This window comes from Chaetodon trifascialis, chromosome 19 (genome assembly GCF_039877785.1).
Source record: "Chaetodon trifascialis isolate fChaTrf1 chromosome 19, fChaTrf1.hap1, whole genome shotgun sequence".
Lineage (NCBI taxonomy): Eukaryota > Metazoa > Chordata > Actinopteri > Chaetodontiformes > Chaetodontidae > Chaetodon > Chaetodon trifascialis.
In genome coordinates this window covers 9,088,419-9,106,289 of record NC_092074.1, presented here as the reverse complement: position 1 = coordinate 9,106,289, position 17,871 = coordinate 9,088,419, and the positions used below count along the sequence as shown (strand labels likewise).

Below are 17,871 nucleotides of genomic sequence, written 5' to 3'. Positions count from 1 at the left end.
AGCAGTTATCCCCGCTGTCTTCAACAAGGGGTTGCTTGACACCCACAGTATAATGAGCGATTGCACAGAAGTAGGATTTCAAAGCTGCCTTATGCATTTTTTGTGTGTTTGTGTGCATGTGTGTGTGTGTGTGTCTGCACCTGCCAGTGTCTGGTAGGTAGGCTACAAACGCAGAGACTGGGCTTGTCATGAAGCACAGCAGCACTACAGGCAGGAAGTTGAGCTAAAGGGAAAGAAGCGCAGCAGCAAGTAATGTCCTCACTAGCACTTAATCAATGTCTAGTGCACAGGCAGTGTATCCCCACCTCAGAGTCTGCTGCCTCCGCATGCTGTGTGCCACACAACCTGTCTGATTGTTCTGCACAATAATAGCATGAAGATAATTACACAATGGTCATGAGGAGAAGCTGCTGTCTTGCTCGGCTGGATTTCATCTGTATGGATTTCAGTTTTAATGTTGCAGAGTCCAGAAGCTGTTTCTGAGGCTGCTCCACCCCATCAGGAAAAAAAAAAACATGGGAGAGACGCTGCTGCGTATAAAACAATACAGCCTAATGAAGCGGTAATTCACTTTAGATGATGGAGGTGGCAGTAAGCCGACCATAATCATGCTATGATGGAGTTGTGTGACTACAGTATGATGCATGGTATAGCAAAAATAAAGTGAATTATGACTCCTTGCCATAATTTTCCTTTCTAAGCAAGCATGAAACGTACCTTTTGGCACAAACTCACTCACAAACTGAACAGAGTGCTCTTTCCCAGGAGATTAGTGCATGGGGTCCTTCTGTGTGTGTGTGTGTGTGTGTGTGTGTGTGTGTGTGTGTGTGTGTGTGTGTGTGTGTGTCCTGTTTGTGTTTATGTTTGCGGTCCTGTACAATATTCCCTGGGGGATGGAGACAGGTTGCCATGGCAGCAGCTTGAATGTTGCACAAATTTCAGCGATGTGTGTGTGAGTGTGTGCGTGAGCTTGCGTGCGTGTGTGTGTGTGCGTTCTCTTGCAGAGGCCAGACAAGGACAGAGTGCTATCGTCATTTCATCGCTTATCATCCAGCCTCTGAATCACTGAGAAAGACCAGCTTTAAGTGACCTTTCACAATGTGAATATCCTTTCAATGCAGCCAAAATGTAGTCCCATTAGACATAATAGCTGTCTGCATGGTCATAGATATTGTATTTCATTTTTGGACTCCTTTCATCCACATTACCATTCGGTGTGTATTCACAAGCTTCTGAAAAGTTTGCATGGCAAATAACAAATATAATGAATAGCACATATTTCTATCGTATGCTACAGTACATATTATAAAATGTGTGAATGTAATTAAAGGAAGCCATTATAACAAATATCATGTATGTAAGTCATTCTTGAGGCTGAAATGTGTTATCTGTGATTGTGCTGGGTTGTATGATATTGTAAACACACCCAATAGCCTTTTTGGTCCAGTGTCCTACTATTTTTCCACACATGCCAGTGTGTTTTGTCCATGTAGAGGATGGACAAAATAACAAGAATTCATGACAATTTAACAAAGTCCAGTAAAACGCCACAATTTTCATTTTAAGTGTCCAAATCAACAAACTTCGTTGTCATCTTCAGTTCTCCTCAAGGAAAGGATGAACCTGCTGTGGGCCCCAAATGGCCCAGTTTGGCCTGTTTCTCCCACTCTGTGCATTTTGTATGTATTCGTTTGGTAATCTGTGTAAGCACCAATCTATCTAGGAATCTGCACCATATTGGAATCACATAGACTGAAACCATCAAGGTTTTAAATCTAGATTTTTGATGTGAGACAGGACCTCAAGCTACTAGATATTACTGCAAGCAAGCACTGTGCTTTGGTGGTTCATACAGCATTAACACACAAACTTGCAATTCACTGTGTTACTGTGTTATAAGTTCACATCATTGTAAACTCCGCTGGTCTTTGGACCGTGTGAGGAAACCCACATAAGGATCAAACTCGACACCCTGTTTGCTCTGAGGCAACACAGCCAACCCTAACCCTAACCTCTAAGCCACCAGGTGTTTATTTGTAGTCTTGTAAGTGTTAAAGACCTCCAGCCAACAGACTGCATTATCAGAGCTCACACGTCTTTGTTTCATTCAATGAGTCTTCACCCTTCACGCATGTTGTATGGTTCAAAATACTATCAGTAGCCTTAAGTGAACATTAGTGAATCCATCAAAGATCAGAGCAGGCAACGGATTGTTCAGATAATCTGAATGTTGCACACTGAACTGCACTGTCCTTACTGTGCAGGAGTCGTGCTGCATGATCCCCATGAGCATGAGTTGTGACTGACTCATCACTTGCGAATGCAGTTTAATGTTGGAGTCTTTACCTTGCCTCTCCAAAATGTGAAGCATTCGGGAATTTTAATAAATCTGCCTGTTTTTTTTTTTCCCTGTGACACCTCAGGCGTTTTCATGCAGGTGTCACAGTGCCAGGAAAAAAATCTCCTACTTACGAAAGACAATATCAGCTGTCAGAGAGAGCAGAGAGAAAGCGCAAACGAAAACACTAGTGATGTTGCATTTGCTGGGATTTCTTCCATTTTCCTGACAGTTTTGACATGTCATGCTTGGCGCTTTAATGTGTCTGCCACTTTTGAATATACAGTACATACTGCATATTGTAGTAATATTGTTGTGTCTTTCAAACAGTCAGCAACTTAGCTTGAAGACATCCACATTCACATTATTGCCAAAGACCTATAAACTGTCACATAAATGGAGAGATAGACAAGGAAATGCATTTTTGCTTTGCAGCTCAGCCATTTGGAAGGCTTAAGCTGCTAAAGCTGTGCGATTTCACTTCTGCGGCTCTAATGTATGACTATTATTAACCTCTCCACTTATGAGTGAGTGAGTCACCCTGTCCAGTGACAGAGCTGCCACAAGTCCTCAGTCAGCTGTCTGACTCCATGAAGGAGAGATCCAAGCCAGTGACGCCAATCCTGTCTCCCCCTTGAGCCAAGATCCTTCCTCTCCACATAGAGGAGGCCTCGTCTGCGTGACCTGCCACTCAGCCAGTCACGCTTCCTGCTGCCTCAGAGAGGAAAGCGGAGAAGAATGTCTAACCGAAAATCTCTCCAGGCACCGCATCCTGAATTCATCAGTGCAGGACATTTTCATTTTGACGTGGTCTAATGTAGCAGCGCATAAACTGTTGGTCAGAAGCCAGCAGGTTGAATTAAGGTCAACGGAAGTGCCGGTGTTTATTTAATCTGTTGAATAATCCCCTTGGGTTTACCCTGATGCTGACTGGACACATTTTCAGCATTAATTGCTCATTAATTTGCACTTTTCCTGCACTTCCTTAAGTAAACAAAATGTGCATGATGGTTAAGTTATTAAGAACTGTGAAGGGTTCAAAGTTCTGTATGGAACATTTTAGCTGTGTGCATTATTTCTTTTCACTCCTCAGATGGAAGCTGGAGGAATAGAAGTTTTGAATGATATTATATGTGCTGACATTCAGCTTTCTTTGAGGATATAGTATGTACTATACAGTCCATAATAGAGCTTTAAGTGTCTTCATTGTCTCGATGTCTGAGAGGAGATGACAGCCCTCCTATGGCGAATGCGTCAATCGTAATGAAAAATGGCAGTTTTGAACCTCTTAGGAGAGAGAAAATAACACCACGCACTTCCAGTTCCACAGAGTTTATCTTTTGCATAGCATGTCATTTTAATGTGGAAATCTGTATTGAAAAGCTTGCAGGTGTAAGACCGCTACTTTGTATGATTGCAATTGTTGTGTGACGAGCTGCACGTGTACCTGGCAGATTCTTTGGAAAGAACGGGAACAAATGTGAGCATCGTCATACCTCCCCCGCTCCCTTCTTTCTTTCTTTCCTCTCCTCAAGCTCTGTCCTCAAATCTGCAGCTCTATCCCTCACTCTCTTGGTTAAAAACAGGCCTTGGGTCCCAAAGCGCAGTGGAGAGCAGAATGTGGCACATGTACCCATCCCCAAAATAACTTGTTTTCTTCACTCATTGGAAATTGAGGGGTATTGCAGCTGTTGCCCTGTACCAACGTGCTTACTACGGGTCTTAAAAAGCAACAGTATCCTGGGAATTTGTATAATTCTCACCAGTAAATACAAAAATAAACTTAAAGAATCCATGGGAGCAGGGGCTGCAGTCAAAACAGAACTGAGAGTACGTCTGTTGTTAACTTGATGTCGGCACTTTCATTATGACTCTGAGTGTTTGTCGTGTTTGTCTTGTGAAGCATCTTGGCCTTTGTTTGGTTTGATAGGGTGCCCTTTACTCCCACATATTTCTGTACAATAATATATGTTGTTCCTCTGCTCAGCTCTCCAGCTGGCATCACTGCCTAACACAAAGTATCCCCCTGTTTTGCAAAGAAGACCTTGGGGAGGAATAACATTTTTCTGTCACTTTCATCCCTCGTCTTTCACTCTCTCCACCACTCATCACGTTCTCCTGCTGCCTGCTTTTCCATCCTCTGTCCTCCTGCCTGGCTCTCCCACACATCATCTCCTCTCCCTCTCACTGAATGATCTCATTCCTCCTATGCCTCTGCATCTTAATTCTGGCGTATGATCAAATTTCTCAGTGGAAGTTACCCGCAGGGTGTGGATATGACAGCGCTGATTCCTGCCGGTGTCAACATGAGCTGGCTATCTGCGTTGCTATGTGACAGTGGGAAATTGCCTATTTTCTGAATGTACAATGCAAGGAAAATACTGTAACTTGAGTGGGTTTTGTGATGCATTCTAATGAATTTCATTTGACTGCAACTTCTGGAGGAAAAGCATTCCTCTGGTGGAGTTCAACCCTTAGGCCTTCCTGTAAATTCAGCATTACACGGGAAACCGTAGATCATCTTCTACTGCGCAAGACAGCCTATTAGGAAGTTGCTAATGTCATAACATCACTCCAGGGATTCATAGATGCTCACCCATCCTCACTGACCTCTGGATTCTTCCAGGACATCTTGCTTCAGTGGTATACACACACACGCAGTCATAAGCTCTGGAAGGCACTGCTGGGGCAACCTGCCGTTACTCCTCAGCATGTAGGCGTGTCTGGAGAGCTGATGAGCCTCAATGGATTTTCTCGAGTGCTCCTCTCCACTGAGAGTGAGTCACACGGTATATCAGGGAATGGGGGCAAGAGGAATCTTTGGGGATTATTATTCTGATTCATGCACAGCTGTGGTTTAGGCTTAACAGAATCCCTATTTGGGGTTGGAGCGAATGCAGAAATGTGGGGTCATAAAACAGAAATGTACTATGGTAACGTGTGCATGTATCACTGTGTTTAGCCAGGATGTACTGCAGTAAAATGGAACATTTCCACAGCTCAGTAGCATGTTGATATTGTTCTCAACTGAATAGGTGAGACAAAAGCAAAGCTATCGTATAGTGAAGAACGTTCCAGCGTTCTAACAAAGAATAAAGTGGGTGGCTCACAGAGATTATATCACAGAACCCAGAAACATACATACACATAAGCTGGAGGACTGGGATACAAAAGCTTGTGGGTGCAGCCACATTCTGCATCTGCAAACCACCATTTCTGAGATGAGAAGCCTCTGTGTGACAAATGCATTTCCCTGTTGTGGGGGTTTATTCAGGCAGGCAGCGAGAGATGAAGATTTAGAATAGTTCGTGTTTGTGTATGCGTGTGTGCACCACTACTGCCTGCGAGCAGGAGAATAAAGGTTAAATCGAACACTTCTGTCAGTGTCTTGCGTCCAGCTGCAAGCATTCCTCTCACCGCCCTGGATTCCTACATGGAATTGCACAATCCTACTGTTGCACACCCTGGTAATCTAGGAAGAACAATGAATAATGAACCTCTTCCATCCTTCGCTTTGTAATGTATTACAGGGGCACAACTCAGCAAGACAGGGATTGGTTACAAAAGGCGTCACACAAGCACACAGTCCTGCGCAGGCTTTGAATAAAATCTGTGGTCAGAGATGTGTTTTTTCCACGCTTGGCTCAAAAATCTGGAACATAATCCCATATCATAGCAAAGCTAATACCATGCTTTTACATTTCAAACACCTAAGCACATAAGCATTTTCCCTCAAGTCTAGAGCTTTAACGTCTGATTTAATGTCATCACGCTCCTAAACCACCTAACACCCAAACCATTTCAAGTCCCTTTTTTTCCCCTGTTAGACATGTATATATATATATGTGTATGTATATATATATATATATATATATATATATATATATGTGTGTGTGTGTGTGTGTGTGTGTGTGTGTGTGTGTGTGTATGCTTCATCAGTGAAGCACATGAAATGTTTAAATAAATACAGTCTAACATCATGGCTGCATACAGTGTTTTTTTTAAATTATTATTTTGCCAGTGAATATCACTGCTGCATAACTGTGCTGGATGGTACAGCTATTGAGAGAGAGGGATCCCCCTCGCTTTCCCTTGAATGACATTTCAGGAGGAAACACATTTGTAACACAGCACGTACAGTAGCTATACTCTCACTCGCATCAACGCCCCCCCCCCCCATCCAATTTACCAGCGTGCGATGCATTTAGATTCCTGGGGGTGTAGCCAGGCTACATGGTTCTCACATGACTACACTACATATTAGAACTCGGGTTGGAAGCCAATTGGGTTTCGACGTGTGAGTGACGTCAGGGGGCGGGTCGGTATTTTCATGTATGTGTGCGCTGGCGTGCGCGCATGGCTACGCGCGCGCGCGTGTAGAAGCCCCCTCCGCCAGGCAGGCAGGCAGCTCTCTCGCTCTGTACAGGCGCAGTGAGTGCAGTGTGTGCAGCTCGGCTGGCCTCCCTCCGCACTGAATGGACTAGATTCCCAGCCACGTAAGAAGCACAGCAGCGCCACGGGAGAGAGGATGTCCTGCTGAATCAAGGGATAGGCCTGGGAAAGTCGGCCGGCCGTCCCTTCCTTCCTTCCTTTCTTCCTTCCTTCCTTCCTTCTAGCAGCTTACCGTACAGCAGCAGACATTCAAGACTGACGACACTTTTCTTCCATTGGACTAGACCAAGAGAAAGAGAGAGGACGTCGACTCCCGCACACAAAGAGCTACAGCAGCTTTTCCGGATGGGGTTTTCTCCTTATGTGGTAGATGACAATCGCCGTGCATGGATATGATCCCGGGGAACAAGGCCGTGCACTGACCTGGTACTAGTTAGCCAAGGAAGCTAACTAGTTAGCTCTGCACCTGCTAGCCATTATTTGTCTGTCATATTTCGGCGAAATTTCAGCAGCTCTAATTACCTTGCAAAACTTGCTGTATATATTTTGCTTGAGCATTTTTCCCCCCGGTGCCTGCAAGCTGTATCCAACAAATTGTTTCCGTTTTATGAAACGTGCCATACCATTAACCGGCGAGATAAGCTAGCAGACCAGCTGCGGGTTAACTTAGCCCCCTTCATTCATTGTAAAGCTGACTTTTGCTCGCCTTTGTTACAGTTTGGTCGCGCCTGCTCGCGCTGCTAGCGTTAATGAAATTGCAGCAGGTCTGTGCAAAGGGTTTTCAGTCGACTTGGGGCAGTGATACTGTCTTTTCAGCCTGGCATTATCTCTTGAATGGAAAACAAAGAGGGGCAAATGATAGTTGAACTCTGCAAAGAAAAATTACAGACCCCCTTTTTGTTGCATGAAAACAAACGAGCCAGCGTTTCCTGTTGACAGCCTGCCTCCGTATCCAGCTGCAAGGTGCAGTTAAGTCAGTCCTTCATCTGCTTTTTTGTTTTGTTTTTTTACTTCATTCAATTCACTAAGGTGCCGGACGATTTGTGATATTGCACTGAGTTCACGACAAAGTGGTGCTCTAATCGAGGAGGAGGAGGAGAAGAACAAGGAGGAGGAAGAGCCCTTTTTCGTGGAGGTATCACACTTATTCCTCATGAACATACAGAGGTCAAATCCAATTAACATTTCACGTTATGGGAGATCGCGGCACAAATCGCACGATTTCGAAGAATTGTCTTGCCTAAGGACTACAGAGTCGCACCAGAGTTTCAGTCCCAACCTCGGGTCCCCCAGCCCGCCGGAGACCCCGGACTCCTCGCACTGTATCTCCCGCATCGGGGACTACCTTTTGTTGGAACCACTGGAGGGAGACCACGTTTTCAGAGCCGCCCACCTGCACAGCGGGGAAGAGCTCGTATGTAAGGTTAGTAGGCGATGTGTCAGACGCACCCTGCCATTGATGCCCCCAGAATAGCTCCAGGTTTTGCAGTCACTACCACATGAATGATTATGGCCGTCGCTCCTAATGTAATGCACATATCGTGCAGAAATAGTGAGTTGGTATCTACGGGTTGGCTTTTGCAGCAAGTCCACACCCCTCAACTTTTTTGAATAATTGCTTGAATTGTAAATAGAGAGCTGGCACAGCAGCCTAATGGAAAAAGTGAATGGGGCGAGCTGCGTAGTTTGGATTGCATGATGTAACGTTGACAAAGGAGTGAGTAACCACGCACACACTCCGCTCCGTGCTGTTCTCGCTAACCCATGGCTTCTCTCTTTCATAGTGCCACGCTCTAATCGTATTATTCCACCCTTGGTTTTATATTTGGTGCATGAGCATAGTCACATTGCAGCCTTTGCACCACATATTATTGGGATTATAATCTTTTCAGGACGGTTGTTTTGAGAGAGAAAAGCACACAGGGCGAGGGAACTTTACAAGTTGAGCCAGCTGCTGTGACATTGGCTCCAGCATTGACCCCTCTAACCATAGGAAATAAGCCACTTTTCCCTGAAGGTTAAGGATGCACTCTTTCCTCACCGCATTTACAGCTCATATTGACTTTGAGTATATTACTGATTGTGAGGGTCGTTATCCCTGAGGTGCATTCCAGCTTTAAGCAGGCTTAAGTGGCTTGATGAATTGAGACAATAGTAACATGCACTGTTAGACTCATAAGGCCTAACGTATCCAGTAACCTGTACCTTTTGACTTGAGATAATGTTTCGTCATGGCCAAATTAACGGCCTTTGGCACAGCCGGTGAGCTATCTGCCTTTTGACCTCATCTGCTTTGTGCCCATTTCAATACGGCACCAATCAATCCCCACTTCCAGGATTGATTGTTCCTGCCGAGCTGGAAGCCTGGGTCACAACTTAAGATCTTTAGAGCTGTGGGGTGTATTTGTATTGACTGTGAGCAGAACAGCCCTCTCACCTGAACTGGTTCTTCTAAGGGGGGGGGGGTTACTATGGAAACAAAAGAGACACTGCAACCCCTGGGCTGCAGCACAATACCGTTCACTAGCACAATGCTTTCACTTTGCCTCTGCAACCATACACCTTCTGCCAAAAGAGTAAACACAAGTTTGGTGTCACAGAATGTGATAGATTGCTCACATGTTGCTTAATTACAAGAGAATTTTAGGCCCTGTCAGTTGGATTTAATTGTTTGTGGTACATTTGACTGTGGTAGATGAGATCCTGACACAAAAACAACCATCTAATGACACATTTGCATTCATAAGTTGCCAACAATGAAAGGAACAGCTACTTGTAAATTGTAGACTGCAAGTATAAATGCTTTTCTCTCTCATGATTGCAGGTCTTTGACATTGGCCGGTACCAGGAGTCACTGGCGGCCTACTTCGCCCTGGGCCAGCACCAGCATATTAACCAAATCCTGGAGATCTTGCTCGGGGAGACTCGAGCCTATGTGTTCTTTGAGAGGAGCTATGGAGACATGCACTCTTTTGTCCGCACCTGCAAGAAGCTGCGGGAGGACGAGGCTGCCAGACTCTTCTATCAGATAGCCTCGGCTGTGGCACATTGCCACGACAACGGACTGGTCCTCCGTGACCTCAAACTGAGGAAATTTGTCTTCAAGAACGAGGACAGGTGAGTTCATTGACCGCCTCCTGTGCATGTGGTATGTGATATAACAAGTGTCAGTCTTATGTGTTATATCTCAGCTTACACTTTGGATAGAGTAAACTGACACGACGCAAGACTGACTTGCCTCTCCCAGATGTTATGCAGAGTACAGGAAACATAAGCCCTCTGTGTCTCCCCGAGCTATTTTTGTGCACAGGGTTTAGTAGTGGATATGGCACATACAGCATACAGTATATACGGCATATGGAGTCACACTTGGGGAGAATAATTGCAGTGCAGTTATCCCAGCAGTGGTTGAACTGGAAAGCAGCCATAGTGGATTACCAGGACTGTTTTTTGCATAACATATTATGAATTAAGGCAAGCTTTTGCCACTGCTGCACTTCTCCAGCGATCAGTGGAGAAATCTGTACAAACGCACTGGCACAACACAGGTTTACTGACCTCTGGTGGCAGCTTTTTGAAACTGCATGCACAATATCCAGGCATCTGTTGTCACAGCAACCTGAGAGCATCTATTTTTTATTAATGAAGATTTATTTTTACATTTATTCTGGTAGATGGCGATTCAGACGCCAAACATTTCATGGCACTTTTTGATGCTCAGGTTTCCTCTGGAAACTTCTTTGCAACTTATCTAACTGGCACAGGGTGCACCTCCATGCCCTCTATCTGAAAGCGTGACGTCATTCTTTGGCGCTAACTGTGGAAAAGGGAAGTTGAGCTGCCTCACATATTCAGTACAGGTCCAGTGACCTTGAATGTTACACCAGGCTGCTCATGAGCTGGGATGCCGAGCCCCCCGTTAAATGATTGATGTTTATTGGGTCACATTTACTATATAGCCTGACAGGAATCCTCTTACATCTTTTCAGTCAGAGTACAGAGATGAGAAGCCGAAGGTGCTTTAGAGATTGAGGCTCGGAGATCTGCTCTGGCAAGTGTTTGACAAAAGACTATAAATGCATAGAGAAGTAAAAGAAGACCATGTAAAATTATACCTAAGCAGGCTTCCCCAGCATTTGTGAGCTTCCTGCTCCGTTTTTGTCATACACGCTGTTAGCCTTTGACTAAACAGCAGCCTGTTTAAAGAGCACCGGTCACAGGTCGCCCTTGAGTAGACTCCAGCACAGCTACTTAAACAGAACCTGTTGATCTCTTCCTTATACACCAAGCTCATGAGATATTTAGAATCAGCACACATTCTGCATCCCATATAACTTAAATAGACCCAATGTGCTACTATAAGAAAATGGACTAGGTCTTTTTTTGTATTTCTAAGCACTCCTTACTGTAATTGCAGGTTTGCACATGACCTCCAAAGCAGCTGTTATCCAGGCAGTGATATGCTGTATTTAAAAAGGCACATGGCACTTTATCTCGCAGAGGAACAATGGGCATTTGGCTCAAGGAAACAATAGAGTTTTCCTCATTTGAAAATGGGAAAACGCTCCGCAGCATATTAATGAAAGCAAATTACTATTGCTGACAATGAACCAGCGAGTGGGCTGATGTGAGAGTGTAGACACGTGTGTCACAGATGGCAAAAGAATACATCCATGAGTATGTCTAAGCCTGTCTTGGTTTCATTTTTCCTCGTGGCTCCACGTGGATACAATTGCACACCCTGGCTCTTTGTCTGGTGCATCATATCTCATGGACCTCACACACAGATGGCAGCATTTGCACAAGTGTCTCTTACCGTGCACGTGGAAAGATTTCTTGCCTGAGACTCTTAAGACTCTTTTAGCGACAGCGCTTCTGAAGAGCCAGCCATTATTATCAGCACTCAAGGGTATCATAGCTGCTACTGTTGGGTTTAGAGAAGAGTACAAATAGATGCTATTTTGAGGGGAATAGTGCGGGGGGGATCCACACTGCCGGGTCGTTAATTCTCTGAGCGAAACAGTTCAATGCATAAAACCTAAGACGATCAGTCACCCATAATTGTGTTTCTTTTGAATTGTGGAGGTCTTTTGGAAAGCCTATTTGTACGTCGATGCTTTTTGGCTGGGCTTTTATCTAAGTGAAAGGAAATGTCAGACTTAAGCCGAGAGCATTATGTGCTCTACTTGCTCTGATATCCAAAAGCGATGGATCTAAAACACTTAAGATGTCCATCAGAGCAAATTACCCCACTTGAGTGTCTTTTGTATTCCACTTTTTGTTAGTTGGTATCCAAAGATTGTAGCTATGATAGTAATTATCACTAAATAACATTCACATCATCAAATGCTTCTTTTTTTTATACAAAGTGGTATCATCATATTCAATACGTTTTTGTTTCCCATATGTGTCTCCAGAAGCCTCGTGAAGCTGGAGAGCCTTGAGGACACTTATATCCTGGATGGTCATGACGACTCCCTGTCAGACAAGCATGGCTGCCCAGCCTATGTCAGCCCTGAGATCCTCAATGCCAATGGCAGCTATTCGGGGAAGGCAGCTGATGTGTGGAGTCTGGGCGTCATGCTTTACACCATCCTCGTGGGGCGCTATCCTTTCCATGACGTTGAGCCCGGCTCCCTGTTCAGCAAAATCCGCAGGGGCCACTTCAACATCCCCGAGACGCTCACACCCAAGGCCAAGTGCCTGATCCGCTCCATCCTCCGCCGGGAGCCCGCAGAGCGCCTCACCTCTCGGGAGATTCTGGAGCACCCCTGGTTTACCTCCTCCGGGGCGATAGGGGGCGCTGCGATGCACGGCAGAGGAGAAAGGGAGCAGGAGCAGATGGTGCCTGAGGTGAGCATGGAAGAAGAGCTGGAGCAGTTCTTCAGCTGAGCAAACACCAAGCACAAACGGACGACTCCGCCACGGTCGGCTCGCCACGCTCACAGCGGAGCCAAAAACAGTAGTTTAGAGATTAATAGGTGAACATTTGTCACTCATAATAAAGGTGTTTCCATCTTGTTTCCTTTTCCACCATTTCATGGAAAACCTTGAGCCTGGCATGACAAATGGCATCTATACATCACCTGGCCACGCACCTCCCGTTCGGGGACGATGCCGCCAGACATGCAAGTTGCAAGCAATGTAGCAAATGTTCTTTTTGGATCTGTTCGGTTTAATGTGGTGCTCATACAAGTAGACACATTCACCATTTTTGACACTATGGAAAGCATGAAGGGACGTAAGAACACAGGAAACCAAGGAGAACAATTCAAAATGAACTGACAAACTGCAACACCACGCCTTTTCTTACAGATTTTGTTTTGTTTGTTGACATAGCTTTAGGTGGTACCAATTTCAACCACAGACCCTGGGTCAGAAATCGCAACCCCCGAGTTCTATTGTTAAACAAATACAAGGTGATTATCCCTGACCCCGGGACCATTGGTTAGTAAATGGAGCAGCTTAGGCTTTTTTTTTTTCCATCATCATCATCATCATCAACATGGTTGACCTCGTCTTTGTTTCATTGTTAAGTTTTGTTTTGTCACCTCTCATTTTACTCAGTTTTACATTATTAATCGTTCTGACATAGTCATTAAACTCCTCGACGGCCTTGTTTTCAGTAATTTGTATGTTTCCGCCTCCTCTGTCTTTTAAGCCTTTACAACACCTTATTCTCCACCACACTTATATTTTTTAGTAACGTTTCTTTTTTGTTGTTTGTGTTGAAGCTATTCCACCCTGTTGTTACTGCTGCTTTAATATCACTCCCTAAACCTCAATCTTAAACAGTTTTTTCTTGGTAAGCCTCCAAACATGGCATCATGCACTTGATGTGTTAGGTGAACGGACGATTCCACCTTAAAATTAGCTTCCTCTTATTTAAATTCAGTCTTTAGTTGTAGAAACGAGAACGTAACATTTATTTAAATGGTAACAGCTATATATAAATATATATAAATATATATAAATAAATATATATATTTAAAACTACATTGCAGGGTTTTTCTTTATTCAGAGATTCCTTTTTCATGTATGATGTAGGCAATATCTTGACACAGGACAGGCACAAAGAGGAAAATGTCTGTCTGAAGTTTTAGAATACACAATATCTTCTGTGCCAGTATTCTGGTACCCCGACAGCCCATGCCCCCCGGTCCCCCTCATTTCTTTTTAAAAACTTGACACGAGATATTCAGTGATAGTATTGCAATGACATGCTCACTCCAGGACCTCATGTTAGTTTTCTACTGCCTGCGTAGGTTCTGTGGAACGATCATGCTCGGAATGGGTACCAGTGGACATGTTTTGTCGTATCTCAATGTTACTTGAATTTGTGTTTTTATCTAGTCATTGGCATGTGCCCCATGAATGCTATAGCCTGCCTAGCAGGGGGGGCAGAGGGGTGGGTGGGAGGAGGGTGCTTGTTTTTTAAGAAAAGTTAAAAACCTGAAAATTCTCAATTTGCTACTTTTCTGAGTTGCTTTTCAATAATAAAAAAAAACTTGCTTTCATTGTTTTTGTAGACTGAGCTACCTTTTATTTAAGTTGATGCTGATTTGGTGCTAATGTTTAGTCCTTTTGTTTCATGGATGGGGGTGGTGCATGGTGGGATATCTGCCTCAGATGTTCTGATTGTATCGTAACAGATTCTGGTGTTTTGTCCAAATTTATTCAGTAAATAAATTGTGAACTGCTATTTGACTTTGTTGTTCTTTTGCGTACACTTAGTCATAGATTTGAAGCTCCTAGAAGACACACCATGCAGCATTACACTTTGTCATACTGTACCTTGTTACCTGAACAGAGGCGTGATGTGTTTGTTTGGTCAATAATACACAATAAAACATTTTTCATTAAATTGTGTTACATTGCTCATATGTTACAAATATCCATTGCGTTGTGAAATGCAATCTAAAGCCGAACACGGTCAGTGACATCTCAATGGGATAATCCGTAAAATACATTTTAATGGCTTGTCAAAGGACTCCTTTCTTTGATATTCAACTAGAAGGCAGGAGACGGCCTTTCATCCCCAAGCCACATCTAAGTGATTACAGCTCGGTGATGTGGAGATTTTGCAGTCCCATTTCATACAGCCGTATATAAAAAAAATTATTATTTTTCACTTCCAGTACACTCCGCCAGTGTGCCCTAACAAAAGCACTTCCCAGTTCATCATGATTGCAATCACCGACAGAACTTGAATGGATTCCAAATGAGCGGGGAGGAAAAGGGCTTTTGCTCCGTCTGAACTACTCTGTCAGCCCCACTTCATCTAAATGATCGCACACATGAGGAACTGGGAAAAAGCTCTTTAAGTGGAATAATTTTCCTGGTGGCACTTGTGAGACACCCTTAGCTACAGTCATTTCTTTCTGTTCAGTATGACAGCAGTGTAGTTCTACAAACCTGGCTGACCTGCTCTGCTGACCTCATCTGTCTTTGAGTCCATCTGTGAAAGAAAATCACTTCAGATTTCATTTGTTCATGAAGTGCTAGGACACGTGTATGTGGACCAACATCTGTGCACATGTGTGTCTGTGCCCAGAGCTGTTCCACCTGTCATGTTCATTCAGAGTAATCCTGATTATGTCTATCAGCCAGGGCAGAAAGCTTCTGTAATAACCCAAATGGTCGCTATCTCCCTGTTCAAAAAAAGAATGAATGAACATCCGTTGGTATGCAATGGGAATGTCTTGTTTGCAGGTTTAAACAACAAATTTTTTATGCATGGAAATGCAAGCTCTGCCTCCTCTTCCAGCTGACTCCTCTGAGCTGGCAAAAGATGAGACGTTATTGAAGGCTGACAACGATCTCATTTATGAGGCACTGTGAGCTTTCATGGCCGACGCTCCCTCTTTCTTTGTAATCAAAAGTGAATTGGATGGATCACTGTGGCACTGTGTATTCTGATTTTTGTCAGCAGTTTATGAGCAGGGCACGTCTGAAAATGCAACTTGCTACCATGAAAAGCAGTGGTGCTCAGAGGGCAGGTTATACGAGCTACTGAATGCTAGCCTGACCTCTAGTGGAATAAGCGGTGAAACTACAGGGGTAGAAATGCCTCAGTGTAAAAATCTTCTATTGAAATGGATTGCCCTGCATTCCAAATTGCATTGAAAGTGCATGTTAGCTACAGAAAGTAACGTCTCCATCAGGCAAATCAGAGGATTCAGTGATATATGATAATATACAGTATATTGTTGGAATTTTATCATAATAATAAGGTGCTGTAAGCTGTAACTCACAACTCAGAATGGGAAAACACAATGCGGCTTTGTGCCTGGATCAGACTACACAGTTTTTTTTGTCTTTGACGATGGCCACTGTGTCAGATTTAATGATCACAGTGCCATAAACTCTTGCCGTGTCTTGCAAGACTACACGTATGACCCCGATTGATCACAACACGTCTTATCTCACGATCACACATAACTTCAAATGTCATCTGGGAGGCAGGTGAAGCAACTGTCAGTCAAACTGACAGAAACTTTGTGTATGATGCTGGTGGTCTTACGTATTGAAAAAGAAGAAGATAAAGTAAAATGGCTGTGGATATGCTATAACATTAAAAGCAAATGCAGGAGATGGTTAATTATTTATACATTTACTGGTTAGCATCCAGATACAACAACAGGTACAACAAGTTTCACATATAGTAATTTTGTTTCCGTTTGGCATGTCACACTACATGGGTAAAGACATCCAATTGTCGTTCACGATCAGCCATGACACTGGTAATTTGTCGGCCATGACAAAATCATCTCGAAATCAGGCTAGATTTGTGAAGTCTGATCGAGGCATTACCCTGGGCCAAATTCACTGAATTTCTCTGATGGCATGTAGGCTTCCTCCAAAAAAAGGCAATTTTATATGTATTTATCTACATATCTATATTTATGTTCATGACATCTAAATTTTCTAATTTCATATTTAAGGTATGCATACATATATTTTGGCTATATATCTTTAAGACATTTAATATATTATCATTTCCATCTGTGTGTAATATACCTATTAGCACTGAAATAATTGATTTGAGGTGCAGGAGCTGTAGATAATCCACTGACATGGCAGATCAGCATGTTCAGAACTTCACTGGCTATTCGAATCGCCAGTAATCTGCAAAATCAGTTGCAATTGGTTCAATCTTCACACAGAAGATGAGAAGGGGGCCCTTCTGTTCAACTCAGAATGTTATTGGCTTCTCTGGTTGCTGGGCTTCATATGGCAGATTATGATTGGTCAAGTGAGGTGTCATTTGAAACCCAAGACTCCACAAAGTAACTGGAAACATGAAGGCACCCTTCTGTATACATTTCTATTGCAGAAGATGCCCAGGCACATTGCCTGCTAATTTGAAAGGAGAAAACATCCTTCGGTGGATAATTATCATGTTGTGGACTAAATATTTTTACTGCAGTGGATCATCTGAACCTTTATCAATGATACCAGACTGTTTATGCTGGAGTGTTATCGATGTGTGAGAGACAAAATTGCTTAGTTTCCCCAATTTAAAAAAAAGTGTTTGTTTGCTGTTAGTGTTTATGGTACCTCCTGTTGTGATTGTATTTTGAAGTGGTGTGCATCAATCCATTCTCAAGAATCTTAGATTTCCAACGGTGTATAATATGAGCATAAACAAGAACGCAGCATTTGAGAAAATAGACCGGCAGAACAATAAACAACAATGACTGCTCCTACTGCCCACGGGGGGGCCGTTGGAACAGTAAAGCCACTTGTAACAGCTTATTTATGATGCGTGACTTGTTAGAAAGTGGCACCTAAATGTGTGAGAGGTGTTTAAATGTACCTGGTTGAGGTGGAGCTAATTGTCACTTCCTTCTATATACTGTGGGGTAGTTAGAACTCTAACTATATATGATATTTTATAAGCTTATTGTGTGTTTTGACTGTAAAATCTTAAACAGGTAAGCAGTTATTTCTACTGTGTAATATTGGCATGACTGCATGGTTAATTTGTGATGGTTATTTGTGTGACAAACGAGTGTTCATGCCATGTATTTTTATAGCCTTGGATTGACTTGCACTTGAATTAGTTTAATCAGCTTCGATCACTACACTGTGCAATTAGGACTTTGACTAATTAGAGAGCTTCCTCTGACTGCACAATG

The 17,871-nt window shown here is 43.4% G+C and overlaps 1 protein-coding gene across 1 annotated transcript; it reads left to right on the top strand.

Annotated features, from left to right (window-relative positions):
* The first annotated feature begins 6,747 nt into the window (after window positions 1-6,747).
* Window positions 6,748-14,562, top strand: trib2 (tribbles pseudokinase 2). The gene is made up of 3 exons (XM_070987620.1): window positions 6,748-8,153; window positions 9,555-9,847; window positions 12,148-14,562. The coding sequence occupies exons 1-3, from the start codon at window positions 7,884-7,886 to the stop codon at window positions 12,620-12,622; spliced, it is 1,038 nt and encodes a 345-aa protein (XP_070843721.1). The 5' UTR covers window positions 6,748-7,883; the 3' UTR covers window positions 12,623-14,562.
* The last annotated feature ends 3,309 nt before the right edge of the window (window positions 14,563-17,871 follow it).

Coding starts and splice junctions, on each gene's coding strand:
- trib2 (XM_070987620.1), top strand. CDS start 7,884: ATGAACATACAGAGGTCAAATCCAATTAACATTTCACGTTATGGGAGA. Junction 8,154..9,554: donor GGGAAGAGCTCGTATGTAAG/GTTAGTAGGCGA, acceptor TCATGATTGCAG/GTCTTTGACATTGGCCGGTA. Junction 9,848..12,147: donor GTCTTCAAGAACGAGGACAG/GTGAGTTCATTG, acceptor ATGTGTCTCCAG/AAGCCTCGTGAAGCTGGAGA.